The sequence below is a fragment of the Salvelinus namaycush genome, chromosome 4 (assembly GCF_016432855.1).
Source record: "Salvelinus namaycush isolate Seneca chromosome 4, SaNama_1.0, whole genome shotgun sequence".
NCBI classification, from domain to species: Eukaryota; Metazoa; Chordata; class Actinopteri; order Salmoniformes; family Salmonidae; genus Salvelinus; species Salvelinus namaycush.
The window spans coordinates 21792921-21819659 of NC_052310.1; the positions used below are offsets into that span (position 1 = coordinate 21792921).

Below are 26739 nucleotides of genomic sequence, written 5' to 3' on the forward strand. Positions count from 1 at the left end.
CCGGTGTCTACTGAGTTGCGTAAACGCCATTTTGGAGTGACTGAAAGAGAAGCAAGATCGAGAAGCAGTCTTTCTAAGGTGAATATATCATACATCACGTATGTTTAACATATTATAATGTATGTTCGAGTGAACTAGAATCTGACAAAAACGCTCAGTTTTCCCGTTGTCTGTTCTTCAAATGACGTCACAATTTCCTCTACATCTGACGTTGCGGCATATATATGGCTAGCTAGTGATGCTAAGTTAGCGAACACAGTCTCTTCCTTCAGGCTGACTAGTTTTGTCATAAGATGAGTAGCAAATGCGTGTAAAACGATATGTTCGGTAAACGTTTTAAATGCCTGAGATCCCCAGTTTGTTCGTTAACTTAACTAGCTAGTTAATAAGATAGCATGATGCTAAGCATCCGCCCAAGCTAGTTAGCTAACTAGTTAGAGCTTTTTCTTTTAGCTTTAATGTTATATAATTACCTAGTTAACGTTAGTTTAAAGAATGTTGTCGGCCCTCAAGTTCACTATCCACCGGGTACGCCTGTTGCCAATTAAAATCGGATATTTATTTTGTTCGTGAAATTGTATGATAGTTTCTAGATCCTGATGGGAAATATGCAGGCTTGCTTAGTTAGCCTTGCCTCGGTTAAGAAAGGCCTAGCTAACTGGAACGTAGATTCATTCACAATTGCACAGTGTTTAGAAGTTAGGACTTAGGAGCAAGCACCAAATTGGCTAAATAAATACTATATTATGTTAATGATTTGTCACAGAACACCAGCTACCGAAATCATAAACATGACAGGCTAAAAGCAGCTAGCTGTGGCTTGTCAGCTGACGTCAGGATCGCATTCGTTGTCATTTAAGTCGTTTCTGACGTGTTAAAGGAACGGAATGCATTCACAGCCATACAACTAGCTAACTATAGCAGTATGCTGACGTTGGGTTTGGGGAATATATTGGTGGCTTGGAGTTAATTCCTGCAAACGTATGTCCCCTTGAATGTACATACTAACAGGGTTCGTACGGCCCGGAAAAGTTTTGGATGATTAAATCCGGAAGTTCAGGAAAAGTAATGGAAATTCATTTGAATTTCTGTTAACGTAATTTATTTAGGCACAGTTAAACGTCAACATATCAGCCAGGATCGGAATGACAGTTTTAGCACGTCTGTGTTTGCGTAACCTGCAATTGTGCGAGACGAGTGGGCCATTACTCAAAGGAGAGAGACAGTCGGACATTCCAGCAGCAGGTAGGCCCATATATAGCCTATAAAATATGATAGAGAACAGACTAACTAGGTAGTCCGTTCAAAATGTATATATTGTACCCTGTAGTTAACTGTTGCTTTTATTAGCATGTGGTGTGGCGCAGCGGTCTTAAGGCACTGCATCTCAGTGCTAGAGGTGTCACTACAGACCCTGGTTCAATTACAGGCCGTATCACAACCGGTCGTGATTGGGAGTCCCATAGGGCGGCGCACAATTGACCCAGCGTCGTACAGGTTAGCGTTCGGCGAGGTAGTCCGTCATTGTAAATAATAATTTGTTAGCTCGTTTACCTAGTTAAATAAATAAAAAGGTTTGTTTTCATTATGTCATGTCCCCCAAACACCGACACTCGCTAAACTTTGCCATTTTATTAGTTGAGATTCGGTTCAATCGTGATGAATCGAATATGAATCAAAATAATTATTTGAATCGTGGATTGCAAAATAGACTAAGATAAATGACTAAACTAAAATGTACATTTCCTGAAGAAAGTTTGTGGGCATGCTTCAGCTGAATACAAATATTTGTAGCTTACAATAGCCATTTGATCTTTGATATATTAAATTAATGAATTATTTACAAAGGCATTTGGTTGTAATGTCGCAATATATTTTACGTCGAGGATGGGCAACCATCCTCCAGGAGAGCGAATGGGTGCGCAGGCTTTTATTCCAGTCCCCCTCTAACAAACCACATTTTTAGGAATTAGCTGCTCAACTGGACCTTGATTAACTGTCTGTGTTTTGAGCAGAGCTGTAATCAAAAGCCTGCACACCCAGTAGGTCTCCAGACTGAAGGTTGACCATGTGATTTATACAGTTGCCTAACAGGTATTCTACTTGGTGGGGTTTAAGTGTCTTGCACAAAGACAGGAGATGATACGTGGTATCAGAGAGCAGCCTCCCAGTGTCAATACCACAAACACTTTTTTATACTTACGTAGACGCCACTTACGTTTGTTTGGTCATGGAAATTTGGTGAAAAGTCATGAAATTCAATTTGTCAAAATGTGTATGAACCCCATAGAAATCTAAATGTGTACCGTTACTGATTTTTCTTCACCTTGCATTCCTCTTTCTCTCAGATAAGTGACCATGGGGAATATGTTTGGAAGCCTGTTCAAGGGCCTATTTGGCAAGAAGGAGATGAGGATTCTCATGGTTGGACTCGATGCGGCTGGGAAAACGACTATCCTGTACAAACTCAAACTAGGAGAGATTGTTACCACCATTCCAACAATTGGTAAGGACACTTTTCCTTGAATGCATTAGCCTATCACAATTTTCTTCTTCCAAATTAGGCTACTTATGGAATATGTGCCTCATTCTGTGTCCTTTGTCCAGGTTTTAATGTAGAAACGGTAGAATACAAGAACATCAGCTTCACGGTGTGGGACGTTGGCGGTCAAGACAAAATCAGGCCGCTGTGGCGCCACTACTTCCAGAACACTCAAGGTAAGATTCAAAGGAGCTTTGAGGATCGTTGGCAATGGTGGTCCATAGATGGTGCCATCGTTACAAGAATCAGAGTTGCTTATCGGATAACCAGTGTCATATTGTCATCTATGTACTTCTTTGCAGGGCTTATCTTTGTGGTGGACAGCAACGACCGGGAGCGAGTGAACGAGGCGAGGGAGGAGTTGCAGAGAATGCTCGCGGAGGACGAGCTGAGAGATGCTGTGCTGCTCGTTTTTGCAAACAAACAGGTGCGCATGGGTACTCATCTGAATTCTGACTGCCTTGACTCCTTGTAGTGCTCTTTTATCCTGCTAAAAATTGTGAGTGGACCATACTCATTGACCATGCATACTTAATAATTTTTTGAATTGCCAACTCCTTGCACTATCACTGGGCTTGAGTAAGATATTGCACAGTGTGATAGACAGAGGATGAATAATTTGAACATGGTTGTTTCTTAGGACCTTCCCAATGCAATGAATGCTGCAGAGATCACAGACAAGCTGGGGCTCCACGCCCTCCGCCAGCGCAGCTGGTACATCCAGGCCACTTGTGCTACCAGCGGGGACGGCCTCTACGAGGGCCTTGACTGGCTCTCCAACCAGCTCAAGAACCAGAAATGATCCATTCCACCATTTTAGTTTTCCCTCTGTCTAACACGATGGCAGCACCGGTTCCAAGCCCCTTGCCCCCTGAAACTCCTCCCTCCCAGTCTTTCTCCAAAAACCTCATCCTCCACCTCTTTTTCTGTATCGAACCTTACTCCTGGGGCTGTAACCTGTGCTGCTTGTGTGTGTACTGTGTGTTTAGTCAGGTGAGTGCGTGCGTTGTGTGGGTGTGAAGTGTCTAGCTGGGATTAGGAGTAACCCCGGCGTGCCTTTAACACACCTGCTGTGGAAATAGTGGTCTGGCTCCTCGAGCGCCATCCCACCCAGCCCCACTCTGTCATGCACAATCCCCTCCTCCCCACGCCACGCATGGTTTTCACAAGGCAAATAAAGAGCAATGGTGTAAACGGTCCTCCTCTCTCTCCTTGGTAGATATATAACTTTATTTGTACTACCAGTGTTGAGATTGTAAAATAGGATGTGCATTTTGAAACCTTACCTAGCCCCACCTGTGATAAAACTGCATTGTAACCTGTATCAGGTTGAAGTAAATGGAAAAAGATCTCGTTCCACCGTTGGACATTCTTTGCGTTATTTGAAAACCATGCTTTTTCTTCTTTTTGTAAAATTATATTACCAACACCTTTAATGGTTTTCCAGCGAACACTACCTTTTCCCTGCGAGAAAGAGATAAACCATGAAAGACAACCTAATAACCATAAGGAAATATTCAAATGTTAAAATGAGCTTTTGAATTTAAAAACTAATGTTACATGAATTCCTCTTGGTCATTTTTCGAATTGTGAAAACTTGACATTTTGACTGAATGAATTGAAAGCAAATGTTGTCCTAATGGTAAAAGTTGTTCCTTCGTTTTCATCTTATGTCACTTATTTATTCAACTGGGCATTTCAATACATGGTTGATTTGATGTGCTGCATTGGGCTGGTCTACGGTGGACATTCAGAAGCGTCAAACTTTATTCCTAGAAATGTTACATGTCTGTTTTCTCTAGTTCTAGCATTTATCTTTGTACAACTGCTAAACCAAATGCAATTGAGCAGTATGACAAATCTTGTATATTAAATGTAGTGTCCCCTCAAGGGTGCCAACACTCTACATTTTTGTTTTCTACCTGGAAATGTTCACAATATTATTCTTGTCTCAGAGGTTGGCAGGACCTCAGCATGCTGTACCCCAGCTGCTTGCTAATTTCCTGGATGTGATGAAGGAAAAGCACCAAATAATACGAATGCTCTTAACTGTAACGCTATGGCTAATGAAGTAAATAAGCCTAGGTCAAGGCTATGAGCGCCAACATTGGCTACATTTAGCAACTTTGTACTACATACATGAGTTACCAACACAAGCTATTGGTACTAGTACCTTTTATTGTCAGATCTGTAAGGACTACAGGGGGCATGGGCTGGAGGGGGCTACCTGGTCATAGGGATGTTATGCTGACACGTCTGTTAAGAATGATTGGATATCTGTACGTTTTTCCCGCTACTTTTTCTGTGGGGTTTTCCTGAACATATTAAACGATTTGATCCTAAAATCTGGTGTTGCCACTGAGATCTGTGTGAACAAACGGGTATAATTTAGCCGTTCAGGAACATTTATGGATAGCATGACAGTTTGTGCATGAGAAGCTATTGTCGTGCCATTCCATTTAGAGTAAGTGATCATACTACACTGAACAAAAATATAAATGCAACTATTTCAACGATTCTACGGAGTTACAGTTCATATAAGGAAAGCAGTCAATTGAAATGCATTCATTAGGCCCTCATCTATGAATTTTGCATAATTGGGAATACAGATATGCATCTCTTGGTCACAGATACCTTTTAAAAAAAGGTAGGAGCGTGGATCAGAAAACCAGTTAGTATCTGGTGTGGCCATGTGTAACGGATGTGAAATGGCTAGCTAGTTAGCGGGTACGCGCTAGTAGCATTTCAATCAGTTACGTCACTTGCTCTGAAACCTAGAAGTAGGGTTGCACCTTGCTCTGCAAGAGCCGCGGTTTTTGTGGAGCGATGGGTAACGACGCTTCGTGGGCGACCGTTGCTGATGTGTGCAGAGGGTCCCTGGTTCGCGCCCGTGTCGGGGCGAGGGGACGGTTTAAAGTTATACTGTTACATTGATGCTGTTGACCCGGATCACTGGTTGCTGCGGAAAAGGAGGAGGTTGAAAGGGGGGTGAGTGTAACGGATGTGAAATGGCTAGTTAGTTAGCGGGTACGCGCTAGTAGCATTTCAATCAGTTACGTCACTTGCTCTGAAACCTAGAAGTAGGGTTGCACCTTGCTCTGCAAGGGCCGCGGCTTTTGTGGAGCGATGGGTAACGATGCTTCGTGGGTGTCAGTTGTTGATGTGTGCAGAAGGTCCCTGGTTCGCGCCCGTGTCGGGGCGAGGGGACGTACTAAAGTTATACTGTAAAATTGATGCTGTTGACCCGGATCACTGGTTGCTGCGGAAAAGGAGGAGGTTGAAAGGGGGGTGAGTGTAACGGATGTGAAATGGCTAGCTAGTTAGCGGGTACGCGCTAGTAGCATTTCAATCAGTTACGTCACTTGCTCTGAAACCTAGAAGTAGGGTTGCACCTTGCTCTGCAAGGGCCGCGGCTTTTGTGGAGCGATGGGTAACGACGCTTCGTGGGTGTCAGTTGTTGATGTGTGCAGAGGGTCCCTGGTTCGCGCCCGGGTCGGGGCGAGGGGACGGTACTAAAGTTATACTGTTACACATGACACATCTCAGAGTTGATCAGGCTGTTGATTGCAGCCTGTTGTACACCTCGATCCAGAGCATCCCAAGCATACTCCATGGGTAACATGTCTAGTGAGTATGCGGGCCGTGGAAGAACTGGGACATTTACAGCTTACAGGAATTTTGTACAAATCCTTGCGACATGGGGCCATGTATTATGCTGAAACATGAGGTGATGGCGGCAGATGAATGATGCGATAATGGGCCTCAGGATCTCGTCACGGTATCTCTGCATTCAAATTGCGATAGATAAATTGCAATTGTGTTCGTTGTCCTTAGCTTATGCCTGCCCATCCCATAACCCCACCGCCACCATGGGGCATTCTTTTCACAACGTTGACATCAGCAAACCGCTCGCTCACACAACGCCATGTACACTGCCATCTGCCCGGTACAGCTGAAACCCGGAGCTTGCCTGAGACGGTTTCTGACGGTTTGTGTAGAATTTCCTTAGCTGTCCGGGTGGCTGGTCTCAGACGATCCTGCAGGTGAAGAAGCTAGATGTTGAGGTCTTGGGCTGGCGTGGTTACACGTGGTCTGCGGTTGTGAGCCCGGTTGAAGGTACTGGCGAACTCTCTAAAATGACGTTGGAGGTGGCTTATGGTAGAGAAATGAACATTCAATTATCTGGCAACAGCTCTGGTGGACATTCCTGCAGTCAGCATGACAAATGCACGCTCCCTCAACACGTGAGACGTGGCATTGTGTTGTGTGACAAAACGGCACATTTTTGTGGCCTTTTATTGTCCCCAGCACAAGGTGCACCTGTGAAATGATCATGCTGTTTAATCAGCTTCTTGATATGCCACACCTGTTAGGTGGGTGGATTATCTTGACAAAGGAGAAATGATCACTAATGGGGATGTCAACAAATTTGTGCACTGGGTCTTCGGAGTGCACAATTTAAGAATCATTGTGGCATTTCAAAATACACCAGAAAGCATGATGGAGTATTTACTACGTGCACATGATAAAAGAAAGGAACGAGGTGGGTCGCTAACTGTGTCATTGTATCAAAGTATTTCTAAACTAAAAATCAGGTTTGGTTTCAATACTTAAAGAATGGCAGGTCCAGGTAGTCAGAAAAACAGATGGGTGTTGATTAAATTGTGATTGCAGTTTTTTTAATCCTTTAAGCGCTGAGTGGTTTTTAGCGGAGTGGTTGGAAAGGATGTGGAGCCGCTCCATGAGCAATGACCGCTCAGCTCCGCTCACATACTCTGCTACTGACCTTCAAAACTAATACATCTATATTAATACAGACAGTGATGGATGGTGTCACAATGTTATGGAGTTTGTCTGTGCTACTGTACCCCAAGTAAAGATACTGTAGATATTGGAGAAAAAATAAGTGTTTTTATGTGTATCAAAATGTGTGTTGCACTCTTATATGTTGTGAGTGAGTGTTGTCATGCCACGGAGCATATATGGCATTGTGACAGTCTGTTGCCTAGCATTAAATGCACACAAGCATACTCATAGGCCTTTGCCAATCAAATTAACCCCTGCCAGTCACACAGTCAATAACATTATTAATCCATAATATCCCCCCTGGAGAAACCACGTTTCCCATCCAGTTTTTATGCGAGTCAAGTCATTCCACCTATACAAATAAAAAAATCAGGACAAGTGTGTTGGTAACACGAAAGTGTCGGCACAATTTTATAAAAGTCGACAGACAATCTGTTCGTTCGACATGGTGGAGTACTTTTTGTGTCGGTAAAATTAATTATGCGACAAATTGAGGTGGAAAAGATTACTTGCGCAATTGTTGATATATAACCATCATTTCGAGGTAAATTTGCAGTCACACAATGCTATGTTGTGTGGTCCTCCCACTGCGACTTGGAAAAGCATGCACGGTTTAGGCTACGCAATCTCGAAAGTGCACAGTGATGAGCTTGATGCGCCTTTCCAATAAAATCGAGGGTCTTAATTTGTATGCTTGGGACATGATGATCCGTGTTTAGCTGCCAATTAACAAATAAAAATGATATTGCGCCTATCCATCTAATTTTATAACCACAATTGTCCAGTGTCCACTTTATCAGATAAATGTTGTCTAGAGACCATACGCGAAAATCTGATTGGGCAAATTTGCCATTTATCGCAAAAGTTTTTTTTATTCGACACATGAAAACAAAACCACAAAATTGTTTGTGCCAAACGTAATCACGCACAGCCTTTTATCAGCAACAAAGTCAGTCTGATGGAAACACAATTCCAATTATTTAGCAGATTTTATAACATTTGCATGAAAGTCTTTCCAAATTGGATGGTAATTTAGCTATTGTTATCAATATGACACCCAATCAAATGAATTCAGAACAATATCCCTGAAGACTGCACAGCCAATCACATTATAATAACAATATCATGGAGGCTTGACTGAATAGAGCCCTTGAATTTAAACGTGTGTCACTTTTTAGAGGTGAAAGAGAGCCGATTGGGGATTGAGAGAAGCTGCATATCTCTGGAAAGGGATTGGGCATAGAGGAACAAAGGAGGACAGTTCCAAGCTTTTCATTCTGGAAATTTTGCTAAACAAAATAACAGAAAATGGAACAAGTGAGTCGCAAATGAGGCCTGGATACAATGTATAAAAATATCAAAGGAAAACGTTATTTTTTTTCTCACACAATATAACCAATAAATTACACAATACATTTCCATTAAAATAGTTTCTCTTTTTAGGATAAAGTCTATTTATGAAGGCTACAAAAACATGTGACATGACTCAATATCAGAACATGACTCAGTGACTGCTGAGCCGGTGGCAAGTGTAAAACGTGTGTCAATTGCTATTGAGTCATGGCCTTTGTGTAAATCATGTCAGCTACCTGCTTCTGTGGATGATGAGGGGCTGGGAGCGGCGAACGGGGGGTGCTGGCCACAAGAGGTGCCAAGGTGAGCGTGGAGCTACCCAGCAGATCATCCTCCCCACCAGAGTTCTCTTGTCTGTCGAAGACCTCCGTCCTTTGCCCTTGGTCCTCCATTAAATGACCTGGCTCAGTAAAATAATGAAGGAAAGAAATAGTCTTAGTAATCACATGCAGTATTTTAAATACATAAGGAGTTCAGTCAGATTTGTGACTAAAAATAGAATTTTACGTCAGCGTTACAGCCAATGGGCCATGTGCCTAAAAAACAAGGAAACAAGTATTTCCATAGTACATGGCACATTTCACAACGTGTATTATTGATGTCCTAACACTTTCTTGTTTGGTTTCGGTGTCATGACACAGTACCGGTCACAGAACCAACCGCTGGGAATGGAAACATCACACCTGCTACCAACTCCATGGAATCCTCAACCACAATGCTGGTACAACAAGCACCCCCAGAAATGTGCAATCATTCATAAAAGGGCTCTCTCAGTCATAGTACTCTATTGTGTTCCAACCAATTGACAAGCTATATCCTTTGCTTAGTGTTGCTATGCAGGATATATGGCTTGCAATGATCAGAAGAATGCTGGCAGGCTGCAAGCATTTCGAAAAAGACAAATTGCCTGGATCAGGCAGGCAGACTAGACAAGGAGGCAGAGTTATGGGGTTCCCATTAAGTGGATACAAAGAGCCATTGTATGGACAATATCTCCCATGTGTATCTGTTGGAAAAGCATTCCCATGTGAAGCAGGTTGAGATAATGCTAAGAGTGTGCAAAGCTGAAGAATTTAAAATATAAAATGCATTTTGATTTGTTTAGCACTTTTTGGGTTACTACATGATTTCATGTGTGTTATTTCATAGTTTGTCTTCACTATTATTCTACAATGTAGAAAATAGTAAAAATAAAGTGAATGAGTAGGTGTGTCCAAACTTTGACTTGTACTGCACATATATATATATATTTTATTCAAAATTTTCAGGGGGTGCTGCAGCACCCTCAGCACCCCTACTTCCTGCAGCTATGCACCTCGCCCCACTCCGCTCCAGCAAGTTTTTGAAAACAGCACAGAAATGACCTTTGATCTCCATAGATATTGTCTGTTTAGATTGCCCTTTGCCTACTGCAAACATCAGGGAATTTATTTTCAACCTTTCACTGAACTATTTTTGCTGACCGGGTGAATTTAGCGGATATTGATATATTGCTCTGAAAGTATTTGCAAACTTCCCCCACGAGGCTCCAAGCATTTATCCATTACTTGGCCTGTTGTTGTCCCTTACGGAACGAGTCTGTGTTTTTTTTTGCTGATTAACAGGTGAAGTTTTCAATCAGGTTTTGGAGTAGGCTGAGGAGATAGGCTGAGACATTGTGTCGGGGGTGTCACAATTCATCAATCGGCCTTAATTTAGCCTGTACCTGGATCTCCTCTTCGGCCTTGGGAGCCCAGGCTAGGCCGTGTTCCAGTCCCATCAGACCTGTCTGGAAGGAGGTAGGTGGAGGGACAGAGGAAGGTAGAGAGATTGGGAATAAGAGGGGGAAAGAGAGAGTGAACCAGACCAGATCAAGGGGAGGGTAAAGTGTCAAGGGAGATAAATAAATTATTATTTTGTCTGTCACTATAAAATCTGTTAACTGACTCTTGGCAGCAGATACCCAGGCTCTCACCCTGGCAGTATCTTCTCTCGTCAATTGTTGACCTTGTCTCGAGTTGAGTTCTACATCCCTCATGGTCCTTGTTCCGCACCAACTGGCCTGCGTTATCAAAAACTGAAATTAGACTGTTGCCCTTTGCCTTCCTCCTCAGGAACATTCATATTCAACAATAATATATTTGAACAGAATGTCAACTTTCTGCACTTCCCCTTTTCTCACTCAGTAACTTTACATATCACTCAGTAACTTTACACATACCAAGATTCTCTTGACCCTTCCTTGACCCCTAACATATACATTCCTTATGCATTTAAAGTAATCAATAAGCTCTATTATGGTAACAATAAGTATATTTCAAGCTAGTAATATACTCTGCTACTCAATGTAGTAATGTACTCTGCTACTCAATGTAGTAATGTACTGTGTTACTCAATGTAGAAATGTACTGTGTTACTCAATGTAGTAATGTACTCTGCTACTCAATGTAGTAAGGTATTCTGCTACTCAATGTAGTATGGTACACTGCTACTCAATGTAGTAATGTACTCTGCTACTCAATGTAGTAATGTACTGTGTTACTCAATGTAGTAATGTACTGTGCTACTCAATGTAGTAATCTACTCTGCTACTCAATGTAGTAATCTACTCTGCTACTCAATGTAGTAAGGTACTGTGTTACTCAATGTAGTAAGGTACTGTGTTACTCAATGTAGTAATCTACTCGGCTACTCAATGTAGTAATCTACTCGGCTACTCAATGTAGTAATCTACTCTGCTACTCAATGTAGTAATGTACTCTGCTACTCAATGTAGTAATCTACTCTGCTACTCAATGTAGTAATGTACTCTGCTACTCAATGTAGTAATCTACTGTGCTACTCAATGTAGTAATCTACTGTGCTACTCAATGGAGTAATGTACTGTGTTACTCAATGTAGTAATGTACTGTGCTACTCAATGGAGTAATGTACTGTGTTACTCAATGTAGTAATATACTCTGCTACTCAATGTAGTAATGTACTCTGCTACTCAATGTAGTAATGTACTCTGCTACTCAATGTAGTAAGGTACTCTGCTACTCAATGTAGTAAGGTACTGTGCTACTCAATGTAGTAATGTACTGTGTTACTCAATGTAGTAAGGTACTCTGCTACTCAATGTAGTATGGTACTGTGCTACTCAATGTAGTAATGTACTCTGCTACTCAATGTAGTATGGTACTGTGCTACTCAATGTAGTATGGTACACTGCTACTCAATGTAGTAATCTACTGTGCTACTCAATGTAGTAATGTACTCTGCTACTCAATGTAGTAATGTACTGTGTTACTCAATGTAGTAATGTACTCTGCTACTCCATGTAGTAATGTACTCTGCTACTCCATGTAGTAATGTACTCTGCTACTCCATGTAGTAATGTACTCTGCTACTCCATGTAGTAATCTACTGTGCTGCTCAATGTAGTAATCTACTCTGCTACTCAATGTAGTAAGGTACTCTGCTACTCAATGTAGTAATGTACTGTGTTACTCAATGTAGTAATGTACTCTGCTACTCCATGTAGTAATGTACTCTGCTACTCCATGTAGTAATGTACTCTGCTACTCAATGTAGTAATCTACTCTGCTACTCAATGTAGTAATCTACTCTGCTACTCAATGTAGTAATGTGCTGTGCTGCTCAATGTAGTAATCTACTGTGCTACTCAATGTAGTAATGTACTCTGCTACTCAATGTAGTAATCTACTCTGCTACTCAATGTAGTAATGTACTGTGCTACTCAATGTAGTAATCTACTCTGCTACTCAATGTAGTAATGTACTGTGCTGCTCAATGTAGTAATCTACTCTGCTACTCAATGTAGTAATCTACTCTGCTACTCAATGTAGTAAGGTACTCTGCTACTCAATGTAGTAATGTACTGTGTTACTCAATGTAGTAATGTACTCTGCTACTCCATGTGGTAATGTACTCTGCTACTCCATGTAGTAATGTACTCTGCTATTCAATGTAGTAAGGTATTCTGCTACTCAATGTAGTAATATACTCTGCTACTCAATGCAGTAATGTACTCTGCTACTCAATGTAGTAATGTACTCTGCTACTCCATGTAATATCTCTCTCCGTCTGGTTCTCTGTCTAGCTGATCAAGGTGTTTGGTGAGTACGGTCACAGTCATTCCCTGTGGGTGTCACCCAGGGACACCGCCTGGGATGTGTGCCATATGTTGGTGCAGACGGCCCACTGCAGTGAACAGGAGGACTGGGCTCTGATCGAGCAACATCTAGCCCTGGGCTTGAGTATGAACACACACACGTCACACACACTCCGAACCAAACACACACAGATGCCAACGTGCACGTTTGCACGCATACATGCACATACACATACACGCACGTACGCACGCATGCGCACACACACACACACACACACACACACACACACACACACACACACACACACACACACACACACACACACACACACACACACACACACACACACACACACACACACACACACACACACACACACACTGTCTGTTACGCACACACACTGTCCAAACATTGCCCAGCAGATGCCAGTCATAAAGAAAGTCTAGATGAGATGAGAAGAAATTGGATTATGGTGTCCATATAAGGACAGCCTCAGACTCATAAGGAGTTGCTGTCAGACTCACTCTGCTTGAGAAAGCCTGCATAGCCAGTAGCTTTCCAGGAAAAGGGTTGGCCACCCCTGTCCTACACTATGTGAAGTATTTCTCTGGGTTTTTTCCCCAAGAGTGAGTTCTGGAGGACCACTAGGTGGTGTTGGAGGTGCGGGCTGCCTGGCCCCCAAAAGACACTGTACAACAGTGAAAGACTCACAAGGCTCCTGTCTCTTGTCATTGTGTGCTTGTAAACAAACACACATGACTGGGGAATACCGGTAAGCTTCATCATAAAAAATTATGTGACAGATAAAATGAAGAATGTAATCTTCTTTATCTGTTGAGGTATTGCACAAGTTGACTGCAGGTGCAGTATTTACTTAAAAAGTAGCTACAAATATTCAAATGTCTTAAAAAACAATCCCGTGGCTATTTCCAAATACCCCGATATACGGTATAACGCCCAAGCCTAACATATACCCACCCACACACGCATGCACATACAATCACATTGTATTTTCTGATCTGTTTCTCTGTTTATTGGCATGGTGTGACATGTCTTTGCATGTACATGCAGTAAGCAAAATAAACATTTGTCAGGTTTTTAAAAAATTGCTTTGATTTGCCTGATGGCTTGCCTCAACCCCTTGAAACCCTCCATTTTGGCCCTATAGAGACCTTGTGTTATCTAAATAACCCTTTGGTTTACAGCTGTTGATTCACTGTAGCTTCCTCTTCCTGTTAAAGCCATTTTCCCCCCGAGCACATGATCTCAGACAGTGCTGATGACACCAAGGGAATGACCTCAGCAGAGCTCATCCAGGGAAACGGCCTACTGCCCTGGTATAGCTTCTCCTTTACAGTGTATTCTAGGTTTCACTCTAGATGAGAATAAACCATTACCACTGTGGGTAGCTGAGCGTTGGACCAGTAACTGAAAGCGGGTTAGAATCCCCTAGCCAACGAGGTGAAAAATCTGTTGATGTGCTCTTGAGAAAGTCACTTTACCCTAATTGCTCCTGTAAGTCGATCTTGATAAGAGTGTTTGCTAAATGACTACAATGCACAATTTGCTAAATGACTTCGACAGAAAGTCCCATTGAAAGTAATTGACAAGCAATTTAATGCACATTGATTTAGTTATTTTCATATCAAATCAATGGTATGTAGATATTTATAGTATATTGTGTCGATATGCTCCATCGACGGATAGCCTTGTCTTACTTAGGATGGGCGCAGTTAATCAAATATCCAAACTGATGTTAATATTTTTTATTTTTTATTTTTTTCAAATAATTGTTTTGATTATTGTTATTATGAACAAAACAAATACCAAAACAGAAATATACAAACAAGAGTACATAAACCTAACAGACAGGGGTATTACATATCGAGATCAATTTTAATTTGGTCAAAAAGTTTTATGGTGCGTATTGCTTTTTTGCTTTTACATTTACTGATAACTTTTCTGATAATATTTCAATTCTATCTTAAATAATGTAAAGAGAGGTTTGTTCTTTTCCCACTTCATTTTATGGATAAATAATCTTCCATGAAAGATAAACAAATGAACAATGAAAGTTAAATCAGGGTCCATATCATTTGGATCAAAATAAAACGTAATATCAGAGGCTTTCAAATGAACATTTTAACAATGGTTTCTTTTCAAATAGTCTTCTAACTCACTCCAAAATCTTCTGACATAAGAACAGTCTCAAAATATATGGTCAAGAGTTTCAGAGTCACAACCACAAAATACACATTTGTTATCAATAGCTATTAGGAATCTGTGTATAATAAAGGTCTTTAGAGGGTAGATTCTATGAATGAGTTTGTATGATAATTCTTTCACCTTATTAGGTATACAATATTTGCCAGATAACAATGAGACTTTGTTCCAGTTCACTTGTCCTAGGGCCGCATTCCAGTACATTTTAGCAGAGGGAATAGTAACATCTTAACATAGTTTTCTTATATGCATGTTATTGCATTTATAGTTTAAAATGTAAATTCCTTCTAGCTGTATTGAGGCTACAAAATCCTCAACAGTTGCACTTGGAGTAGTGTTATATTCTCCTAAAAGAAGAATAGCACCTTTAGGGACAGCTCTAACAACTATTTGAAACTCCTCAGGATTGAATGTAACATTGTGTAACGGTCGTCTTTCGGTGAGAGAGTGGACCAAGGCGCAGCGGGTGATGAATACATAATGATTTATTTGACAAGACGAACACTGACACGAAATACACTTGATAATTACAAAATAACAAACGCAGGTAGACAGACCTGAACTAACGAACTTACATAAACACGAAGAACGCATGAACAGGAACAGACTACATAAAACGAACGAACAAACCGAAACAGTCCCGTGTGGTGCACGTACACAGACATGGAAGACAACCACCCACAACAAACAATGTGAAACAACCTACCTTAATATGGCTCTCAATCAGAGGAAACGCCAAACACCTGCCTCTAATTGAGAGCCATACCAGGCAACCCATAAACCCAACATAGAAAACACATAACATAGACTACCCACCCAAACTCACGCCCTGACCAATTAAACACATACCAAACAACAGAAAACAGGTCAGGAACGTGACACATTGTGTGTTCTCATGAATTCTGAATAATCATATAGTTGTCTATCATTATTCAATAATTGTTTAACCCAGATAATGCTGTTGTCAAACCAGTTCTGGAAAAACAAAGACTTGTTTTTGTATTTTATGTACTATTTATTCCAGATTTTATATCTATTTGGGGGGAAATTATGCTTGTACATGAGGTTCCAAGTTAGACGTACTTAGTTAGTTAGTTAGCAAGCTTAATAGGGATCTTACCCACATCAAAGTTGTATTTGAGTAAGAATTCTAGACCACCAATCTGTTGGAATATTAAATTAGGGATTATATTCCAAAAGCAATCCCTATTTATTAAATAGTTTTGCATCCATTTGATTTCAAAGATTATATTAGAGGTATTAAAATCCGGAGCATTCAACCCTCCCTCACTTTGGGTGCTATTACAGCTTTTCTTAAATAATGAGGTTTATTTCTCCATATGAAGTTAAATAATTTAGTATCAACCATTTTAGTTACTGACAGAGGAACATCCAAGGCAAGGGAGGTATAAACTAATCTGGACAGAGCTTCAGATTTTGACAAAAGTACACGTCCAGATAAAGAAAGATCTCTTTTCCAATTTTCTCTACAATAGGAGAGAAAATTGATCTTTGCTAACTTTAATACCAATATATGTGATCACATCCTTTACAGGGATATTACATACTGAGTTTAAGTCACATCTTTTCAACACAAATAATTCACATTTCCTAATATTAAAAGATAAATCAGACACATGTGAGAAGGCATTAATACACTCAATAGCATTCCTGACTTCATTATGATCTTTAAAAAAAAGTGTGGTGTCGTCAGCCAATTGTGAACATTTGATCTCTTTATCTTGTATCTGAATACCCCTAAAGCTATCCTTATTGATATGAAGTGCCATAAATCCTCTTAAGGATCCGCCCTTTTTTTTTTTAATTTTCGCCTACAATTACATACCCAAATCTAACTGCCTGTAGCTCAGGCCCTGAAGCAAGGATATGCATATTCTTGGTAACATTTGAAAAGAAACACTTTGAAGTTTGTGGAAATGTGAAAGGAATGTAGGAGAATATAACACAATAGATCTGGTAAAAGATAATACAAAGAAATAAACAAACGTTATTTTGTATCATCTTTGAAATGCAAGAGAAAGGCCATAATGTATTATTCCAGCACAGGTGCAATTTAGATTTTGGCCACTAGATGGCAGTAGTGCATTTTCAAAGTGTTGGACTGATCCAATGAACCATTGCATTTCTGTTCAAGATTTTGTATCAAGACTTCCCAAATGTGCCTAATTTGTTTATTAATATCTTTTCATGTTCAAAATTGTGCACTCTCCTTAAACAATATCATGGTATTATTTCACTACTGTAAATTGGACAGTGCAGTTAGATTAACAAGAATTTAAGCTTTCTGCCAATATCAGATATGTCTATGTCCTGGGAAATTTTCTTGTGACTTACAACCTCATACTAATCGCATTAGCCTTCTTCCCTCAGTAAGAGCATTGAAGATGGGTCGTGGCTGGGTCTTCCAGCATGACAACGACCCGAAACACACAGCCAGGGCAACTAAGCAGTGGCTCCGTAAGAAGCATCTCAAGGTCCTGGAGTGGCCTAGCCAGTCTCCAGACCTGAACCCAATAGAACATCTCTGGAGGGAGCTGAAAGTCCGTATTGCCCAGCGACAGCCCCGAAACCTGAAGGATCTGGAGAAGGTCTGTATGGAGGAGTGGGCCAAAATCCCTGCTGCAGTGTGTGCAAACCTGGTCAAGAACTACAGGAAACGTATGATCTCTAATTGCAAACAAAGGTTTCTGTACCAAATATTAAGTTCTGCTTTTCTGATGTATCAAATACTTATGTCATGCAATAAAATGCAAATTAATTACTTAAAAATCATACAATGTGATTTTCTGGATGTTTGTTTTAGATTCCGTCTCTCACAGTTGAAGTGTACCTATGATAAAAATTACAGACCTCTACATGCTTTGTAAGTAGAAAAACCTGCAAAATCGGCAGTGTATCAAATACTTGTTCTCCCCACTGTATATACTTACCATGGTACTACAGTCAGCTGCACTTCATATGTAGCCGAGCAGATGAAGTGGGATATTTCTAATCAATGAAAAATGGAATTAAAATGATGGAATTATGTTACTTTAATGAGAAGGAGTAGGCTACAATGATCAACCAAGGTAGGCTGTTGTTTAATTTGAATGGAGTTGTTGTAGAAAAGAAGGGGGATACCACAATCTACACCCAGAAAGTGCCACGTCATGACAATGGCTATATACAGGAAGTACCAGTACCAAGTCGATGTGCAGGGGTACGGAAGAATAACATGGCTATATACAGGGAGTACCAGTACCAAGTCGATGTGCAGGGGTACGGAAGAATAACATGGCTATATACAGGGAGTACCAGTACCAAGTCGATATGCAGGGGTACGGAAGAATAACATGGCTATATACAGGGAGTACCAGTACCAAGTCGATGTGCAGGGGTACGGAAGAATAACATGGCTATATACAGGGAGTACCAGTACCAAGTCGATGTGCAGGGGTACGGAAGAATAACATGGCTATATACAGGGAGTACCAGTACCAAGTCGATGTGAAGGGGTACGGGGTAATAACATGGCTATATACAGGGAGTACCAGTACCAAGTCGATGTGCAGGGGTACGGAAGAATAACATGGCTATATACAGGGAGTACCAGTACCAAGTCGATGTGAAGGGGTACGGGGTAATAACATGGCTATATACAGGAAGTACCAGTACCAAGTCGATGTGCAGGGGTACGGGGTAATAACATGGCTATATACAGGAAGTACCAGTACCAAGTCGATGTGCAGGGGTACGGGGTAATAACATGGCTATTGTCGTGGTAATTTTCTGTATTACTCAATAAAGAGAGAGAGAGAGAGCCAACCACACACAAGTCAGAGTTAAATTATATATTCCATCTTTAATATATATATACAAGCTTCACCAAAGCCCTTTAATGACTCTCAGATCAATTCAGTGTCTATAAATGAATTCTCTGAGAGTCCTTATGAAACAATTCTTAGTTTCATTTATAACCAAGATACACCCCTCTCAACTTACAAAGAATCCTTTACCCGAAAGAGGAGTATCCTATCGCTAGACAGCATCAGCTATAAATCATCGTTCAGTTTGATCTCCCAAGACAAGGTTTAAATCTCATGCTTGATACTTCCCTGTCTACCAAAACATTACCTCATCCAATGGCATATATCAATAGTCATTTCTAGATACTCCCAAACCTGGACAAACTCAAAATCAGACAGTGAGCCCCTTAGGTCAAATACTAGGTCAAGATAAGGGCAACCTCAGAGGGGACATACAATGGTTCCAAACACAGCCAAACTCCTTCCCCCTATGAGAAAAGTAGGGAGTGACTGGCGTACAGACATTGTATGAGATAACTTACTGGTTCCCCAATTAATAACTCCATCCCATGGTTTAGGAATAGTTACAAACAACGTTCCCATAAGAAACCAACATTCCACTCTGTCCTCCTCCCCTTCTAATATTCTACTTAGCACCACATGGTTTAACAGATACATTGACTTATTAAGACAAGCCTGACCTCTCCCCTCTCTGGCCCCAAGTTACCAATCCCTAGCTCAGAAGATTCTAATGACAAGTATCTCACAAGCATATGATGAAAATAACATCTTATCTATCTGTTACTTAGCTAAATCTGATTCTGCCACGACACTATATACAGGAAGTACCAGTACCAAGTCGATGTGCAGGGGTACGGGGTAATAACATGGCTATATACAGGAAGTACCAGTACCAAGTCGATGTGCAGGGGTACGGGGTAATAACATGGCTATATACAGGAAGTACCAGTACCAAGTCGATGTGCAGGGGTACGGGGTAATAACATGGCTATATACAGGAAGTACCAGTACCAAGTCGATGTGCAGGGGTACGGGGTAATAACATGGCTATATACAGGAAGTACCAGTACCAAGTCGATGTGCAGGGGAACGGGGTAATAACATTGCTATATACAGGGAGTACCAGTACCAAGTCGATGTGCAGGGGTACGGAAGAATAACATGGCTATATACAGGGAGTACCCGTGCGGAGTCGATGTGCAGGGGTACGGAGGAATAACATTGCTATATACAGGGAGTACCAGTGCGGAGTCGATGTGCAGGGGTACGGAAGAATAACATGGCTATATACAGGGAGTACCAGTACCAAGTCGATGTGCAGGGGTACGGGGTAATAAAATGGCTATATACAGGATGTACCAGTACCAAGTCGATGTGCAGGGGTACGGGGTAATAAAATGGCTATATACAGGAAGTACCAGTACCAAGTCGATGTGCAGGGGAACGGGGTAATAACATTGCTATATACAGGGAGTACCAGTACCAAGTCGATGTGCAGGGGAACGAGGTAATAACATGGCTATATACAGGAAGTACCAGTACCAAGTTGATGTGAAGGGGAACGAGGTAATAACATGGCTATATACAGGAAGTACCAGTACCAAGTTGATGTGAAGGGGAATGGGAGAATTGAGCTATCTATGTACGTATAAGTAGGGGTAAAGTGACTAGATAACAGGATAGATAATAGACCGTATCAGCATCATATGTGGTGATGGTGAAAGTGTGTGTGAGTGAGCGTGCGTAGCGTCAGTATGCATGTGTGCTGTGTGTTGTGTGTGTGTGTGTGTGTGTGTGTGTTCGTGTGCAAGTGTGTGTGCGTGTGTGGGTAGAGGCCAGTGTATGTGCATAGAGTCAGTGCAAGAGAGTTATTGCAAAGAAGGGTCAAGGCAGGTAGTCCGGGTAGCCATTTGATGATATATTTAGCAGTCTTATGGCTTGGGGGTAGAAGCTGTTCAGGGTCCTGTTGGTTCCAGACTTGGTGCACTGGTACCGCTTACCGTGCGGTAGCAGAGAGAACAGTCTATGGCTTGGGTGGCTGGAATCTCTGACAATTTTTTGGGCCTTCCTCTGACACCACCTTGTATAGAGGTCCTGGATTGCAGGGAGTTCTGCCCCAGTGATGTACTGGGCCATACTCACCCCCCCTCTGTAGCGCCTTGTGGTCGCGTGCCTTGCAGTTGCCGTACCAAGCGGTGATGCAGCCAGTCAAGATGCTCTCAACGATGCAGCTGTAGAACTTTTTGGGGGTCTGATGGCCCATGCCAAATCTTTTCAGCCCACTGAAGGGGAAGAGGCGCTGTCGCACCCTCTTTACAACTCTTTTCAACTGTGTGGGTGTGTGTGGACCATGTTAATTCCTTAGTGATGTAGACGCTAAGGACCTTGATGATCTCGACCCACTCCACTACAGCCCCATCGATGTGGATGGGTTGTGCTCGCCCCTTCGTTTCCTGTAGTCCACAATCAGCTCCTTTGTCTTGCTGACGTCTAGAGAGAGGTTGTTGTCCTGGCACCACACTGCCAGGTCTCTGACCTCCTCTCTATATTAAAAAATATGCTACCTCATCGTCATCAGTGATCAGTCCTACCACTGTTATGTCATCAGCAAACTTGATGATGGTGTTGGAGTCGTGCCTGGCCGTGCAGGCATGAGTGAACAGGGAGTACAGGAGGGGACTGAGCACGCACCCCTGAGGGGCCCCCGTGTTGAGGATCAGTGTGGCGGATGTATTGTTACCTACCCTTACCACCTGGGGGCGGCCCGTTAGGAAGTCCAGGATCCAGTTGCAGAGGGAGGTGTTTAGTCCCAGGGTCCTTAGCTTAGTGATGAGCTTTGAGGGCACTATGGTGTTGAATGCTGAGCTGTAGTCAATGAATAGCGTTCTCACATAGGTGTTCCTTTTGTCCAGGTGTGAAAGGGCAGTGTGGAGTGCAATAGAGATTGCATCATCTGTTGATCTGTTGGTGTGATATGCAAATTTGAGTGGGTCTAGAGTTTCTGGGATAATGGTGTTGATGTGACCCATGACCAGCCTTTCAAAGCATTTCATGGCTACAGACGTGAGTGCTACGGGTCGGTAGTCATTTAGGCAGGTTACCTTAGTATTCTTGGGCACAGGGACTATGGTGGTCTGCTTGAAACATGTTGGTATTACAGACTCAGACAGGGAGAGATTGAAAATGTCAGTGAAGACACTTGCCTTGTGAATGTTGACCTGTTTAAAGGTCTTACTCACATCGGCATCCGGAACAGCTGATGATCTCATGCATGTTTCAGTGTTACTTTCCTCAAAGCGAGCATAGAAGTTATTTAGCTCGTCTGGTAGGCCCGTGTCCCTGGGCAGCTCTCGGCTGTGCTTCGCTTTGTAGTCTGTAATAGTTTGCAAGCCCTGCCACATCCGACGAGCGTCGGAGCCGGTGTAGTATGATTCGATCTTAGTCCTGTATTGACGCTTTTCCTGTTTGATGGTTCGTCGGAGGGCATAGTGGGATTTCTTGTAAGCTTCCGGGTTAGAGTCCCGCTTCTTGAAAGCGGCAGCTCTACCCTTTAGCTCAATGCGAATGTTGCCTGGAATCCATGGCTCGTTTCAAACTCGTTTCTCTGTGTAGTGTGAGGAGGGCGGTAGGAAGTACTACACCATGGACGATGGCCTCACCCTCTTCGTTGACCTTCTGCAGCTGGGGGAGTTCCACCAGATCAACAAATGCATCCTCCCCATCTGCCTCAAACACCCCTGTGTCTGTGTCACCCTCTGACCACTGGGCTAGGGACACCCCATATGACCACTGGGCTAGGGACACCCCATATGACCACTGGGCTAGGGACACCCCATATTACCACTGGGCTAGGGACACACCATATAACCACTGGACTAGGGACAACCCATCTGACCACTGGGCTAGGGACACCCCATATGACCACTGGGCTAGGGACACCCCATATGACCACTGGGCTAGGGACACCCCATATGACCACTGGGCTAGGGACACCCTATATGACCATTGGGCTAGAGACACGCCATATGACCACTGAGCTAGGGACACACCATATGACCACTGGGTCACTGTCACCCCATACTGTATGACCACTGGGCCACCAGAGCCATACAGTAGACTATGAGCTTTGCGTTAATCCTGCATTAGGCTATTGGTGTGAACACATAATGATGCCTGTGGAGCTCAGATTGTGATTAAATCAATGATCCATGCAGTAACTAGTGTGATGGGGGCTAGACATGGGTGGTCTCGGCTATACACCCCTAGCAGTAGCTTTTATATGATTTATTTTTAAGTGGACCTAACTAATTTGTCGTTTCAGATACCCCCCCCCCCTCCCCTCCCGTTTTGTGTTTTAATTAATTGCTTGCAATCCCTGTGAGGCTAAGTTTAATTAGGCATTGTGCACCGACTTTAGCTGGCACAGCTTTAAGGTCTTTAGAAGGAGCACCGTCATTCGTGCTGTGATTCTGTGCTTTACCGAACGAATTTGACTTGCTTAAGGGCTTGTTCACTCCCTTGTGAAGCAATATCACTGTGGATAGCTGGCTGGATTGCCACAACTGAGCAGATTCTTCCATTTAGAAAGTAACATTGTCATACATACATCCTTAGGGGCTCGGTGATTTGCAGATGAAATTGATGCACATCAAGAAGCTTTCAATGTGTGGGGATGTACATTGTACAAGTTCTTGAGTACACCACTAGAGAGCCCTCTTCATACACGGGATAGCAGAGCCGAAGATGTGAGAGTTGATTTGTCATTGAGGAATGGATCAGGGCTTTACCCAGCAGGGCACAATGTTTAGAAGGTTGCAGTTGGAAATCAACTGTATGTTATTCACGTCAGGAATTATCAAGCCTGTTCTGCGCAATAAATACATTTCTATCCGTAATGTTCTGTAAAATTGCACCATCTTGAATAAGCCCAGGTTTGGGCTCCCGAGTGGCGCAGCGGTCTAAGGCACTGCATCTCAGTGCTAGAGGTGTCACTACAGACCCTGGTTCGATTCCAGGCTGTATCACAACCGGCTGTGATTGGGAGTCCCATAGGGCGGCGCACAATTGGTCCCGTGTCGTCCAGGTTAGGGTTTGGCCAGGGTAAGCCGTCATTGTAAATAAGAATTTGTTCTTAACTGACTTCCCTAGTTAAATAAAGGTTAAATAAAAAATATAAAACATTTGTGAAATACTGTAACTACTCTGAATGCCTTTTGAATTATTTACAATTACGTAAATATATGTATTCTCAATTACTGTTTTATGATTCACTGTGTATTTCACTGTGTATGAGAGAGATTAAAGTAGATGTCACGCGTCAAAATTTTGATTGATGACCCTATGTGACCGCTATGTGAACCCTATGTCCTGATGACGTGTGCATGTCCCAAGGGCTGCCGGTCAGGCCAGCCTGGTGGTTAGGTGGGGGCTGGGTGGGTGAGTAAGGGTCCAGTTGTCAGGTCAACCGGTAATGATTTATGACCCAAGCCTGATTTATGACCCTATGTAATGATTTATGACCCTATGTCATGTAGAAGGGTGCATGCACATATTTGGGCTTCAGGTCAGGACATCCTGATGGTTAGGGGGGCTTTTTGGGTAAGTAAGTGACCAGGTGTCAGGTCAACCTGTTCCTGGATGTCTAGTGTTGGGGGTTGTTAATGAACATTTCAAAGAGGCTGGCTTTGCAGAAGCCTTATAAAGCCCCAGAACAATGTATGTTTAAGACTGTACAAGATAAACCCCATGAATATTAAACAAAAATGACACATATGCCAATTTATGGTATGTTATGCTCGGCTTGTCATGAACCCAGTGACCAAAGCATTGAGGAAGTTCTGTGTGAAGCTCCAGAATGTTTTAAAGGATTTTTGGGTACGAGTGAGGGCCACATGTCTTACATATTCCAGCCGGAGGATTCTACGGTAAAGATCTTCAACGCCAGTGGCCCCAAACCCGTTTATCAGGCAAAACCTGGGAGTTTTTCTCCTGCTCTGGGTATGAGAGAATGGCTAAAGATCAGGCTTGCGCTCTGTAAAATTGAACAGGTCCTGAGTGGTACACCTGTGCCCGGCTATGCGTTGGAAGAACAGGTCTTCGGGGGCAGGGATCTCAAGGCTCTAAGAATTGCTTCAATGGACTATAGCCCTGACAACAAAGTGACAATTTTAGCCTGTGAAGTTTATGATGCGGGTAATGCTACAAAGTCTGTCAATTCTCCAGTAGCTTCCAGAGCATGCAAAGATGTAAACTTTTTTATTCCTGTGTTTAGTTTTAAATGGGTGGATTATCCAATTTTCATAACACTTATGAATAAGCTGGACATTCTCTTCAAAAATCGCGAACAGTTAAGGCGCTGGCCTCGGCTGTCCTTGAGACATAGCCAGGACCAAAAGGCCCGACGTAGGATCTACCCCTGGAGTGAAAACTTACCAAGTGTTGATGAACCTTGCAAGAGATCCCGGCATTTTGATGACCAACTGGACACTGACAATGGGGGGTGGTTGCATCAGATCCCTGGATCTGTAAGAAAGGCCTCGTAAAATACCTTAATAATGTAAGGCTATAAAATGTATGTACTAAATATTTTGAATGAAATAAATGGTTTTAAAAGCAGAATCTCACCATGTCATGAACTCGTTAGTTTGTTCACTCTTAGCGCAGTCTGTCCCTCAGGGAAAAACATTTCTAGGTGGGCTTAAACAAATCTACAGTGAAACAAAAGTGTACATTTTACACATATGTTTATTGACTTTTAAAAAGAACACAGTAACATGACAGATATAGTGGAGATGCATGCTACACAAATCTGCTCGTGGATATTCAATGTACAACAATAGTCTTAGGTAACAAGCAATACGTGTTAAATATGAGCCACAGTCAATCATGACAGCCTCTTTAGGAAAGGCCTTTACTTATGACTTAAACAGATTATTTTTATACCCATCTTATTCATTAAAGCTGGGGGCATACCCCAGGATTTACATGCCGGACGGATTAGCTACCCATGTAGGGAAAACTTACGGAGCTTTGAGGGAGTGTGCAAGCGTCTTAGCGATCGGATAATGGTCAGGGCTAACCAGACCTCTGGATCTGTAAGAAAGGCATCGTAAAAGACCTTAATAATGTAAGGCTATAAACTGTATGTACTAAATATTTTGAATGAAATAAAATGGTTTTAAAAGCAGAATCTCACCATGTCAGGAACTCTTTAGTTTGTTCACTCTTAGCGCAGTCTGTCCCTGAGAAAAGAAAAAAAACTTGCGGAATGCGCGCGCGTGTGTGTGCGTGCGTGTGCTGTAGTGGATGTGTGTGTGTGTTTCAAAAAACAGAGAAAAAGGGGTGGGGTGTGTGTTCAAAAAGGCCCATGCATCTGCGCTCAAGGCTCTCTCTCTCTCTCTCTCTCTCTCTCTCTCTCAGTAAATGTTTTATCAACAGTTATAGAAATATTAAACAAGCCTTAGTTCAAAACATAATTTAGGTTTTAGGGTCTAATGTAGCAAGCAATACGTGTCAAATAGGGGCCACAGTCAATCATGACAGCCTCTTTATGAAAGGCCTTTACTTATGACATAAACAGAATAATTTTCTACACAGCTTATTCATTAATGCTGTGGGATAAATCAGGTGTTTCTAGGTGGGCTTAAACAAATCTACAGTGAAACAAAAGTGTACATTTTACACATATGTTTATTGACTTTTAAAAAGACCACAGTAACATGACAGATATAGTGGAGATGCATGCTACACAAATCTGCTAGTGGATATTCAATGTACAACAGGGGTCTTCTGTAACAAGCAATACGTGTTAAATATGGGGCCACAGTCAATCATGATAGCCTCTTTATGAAAGGCCTTTACTTATGACTTAAACAGATTATTTTTCTACCCA

At 42.2% G+C, this 26739-nt stretch overlaps 1 protein-coding gene and 1 long non-coding RNA gene across 2 annotated transcripts; one reads left to right on the forward strand and one right to left on the reverse strand.

The window, feature by feature from the left end:
* Positions 1-4887, forward strand: arf2b (ADP-ribosylation factor 2b). Its single transcript, XM_038991437.1, has 5 exons — positions 1-78; positions 2349-2506; positions 2608-2718; positions 2845-2969; positions 3183-4887. The coding sequence occupies exons 2-5, from the start codon at positions 2359-2361 to the stop codon at positions 3342-3344; spliced, it is 546 nt and encodes a 181-aa protein (XP_038847365.1). The 5' UTR covers positions 1-78; positions 2349-2358; the 3' UTR covers positions 3345-4887.
* A 3426-nt stretch (positions 4888-8313) lies between these two features.
* On the reverse strand, positions 8314-26125 carry LOC120045523. The gene is made up of 7 exons (XR_005476714.1): positions 26044-26125; positions 25872-25940; positions 25473-25555; positions 25281-25370; positions 10656-10742; positions 10407-10469; positions 8314-9101 (listed from the first exon to the last, which is right to left on the reverse strand). It is a non-coding gene; the product is annotated as an uncharacterized LOC120045523 (long non-coding RNA).
* Between the last annotated feature and the right edge of the window lie 614 nt (positions 26126-26739).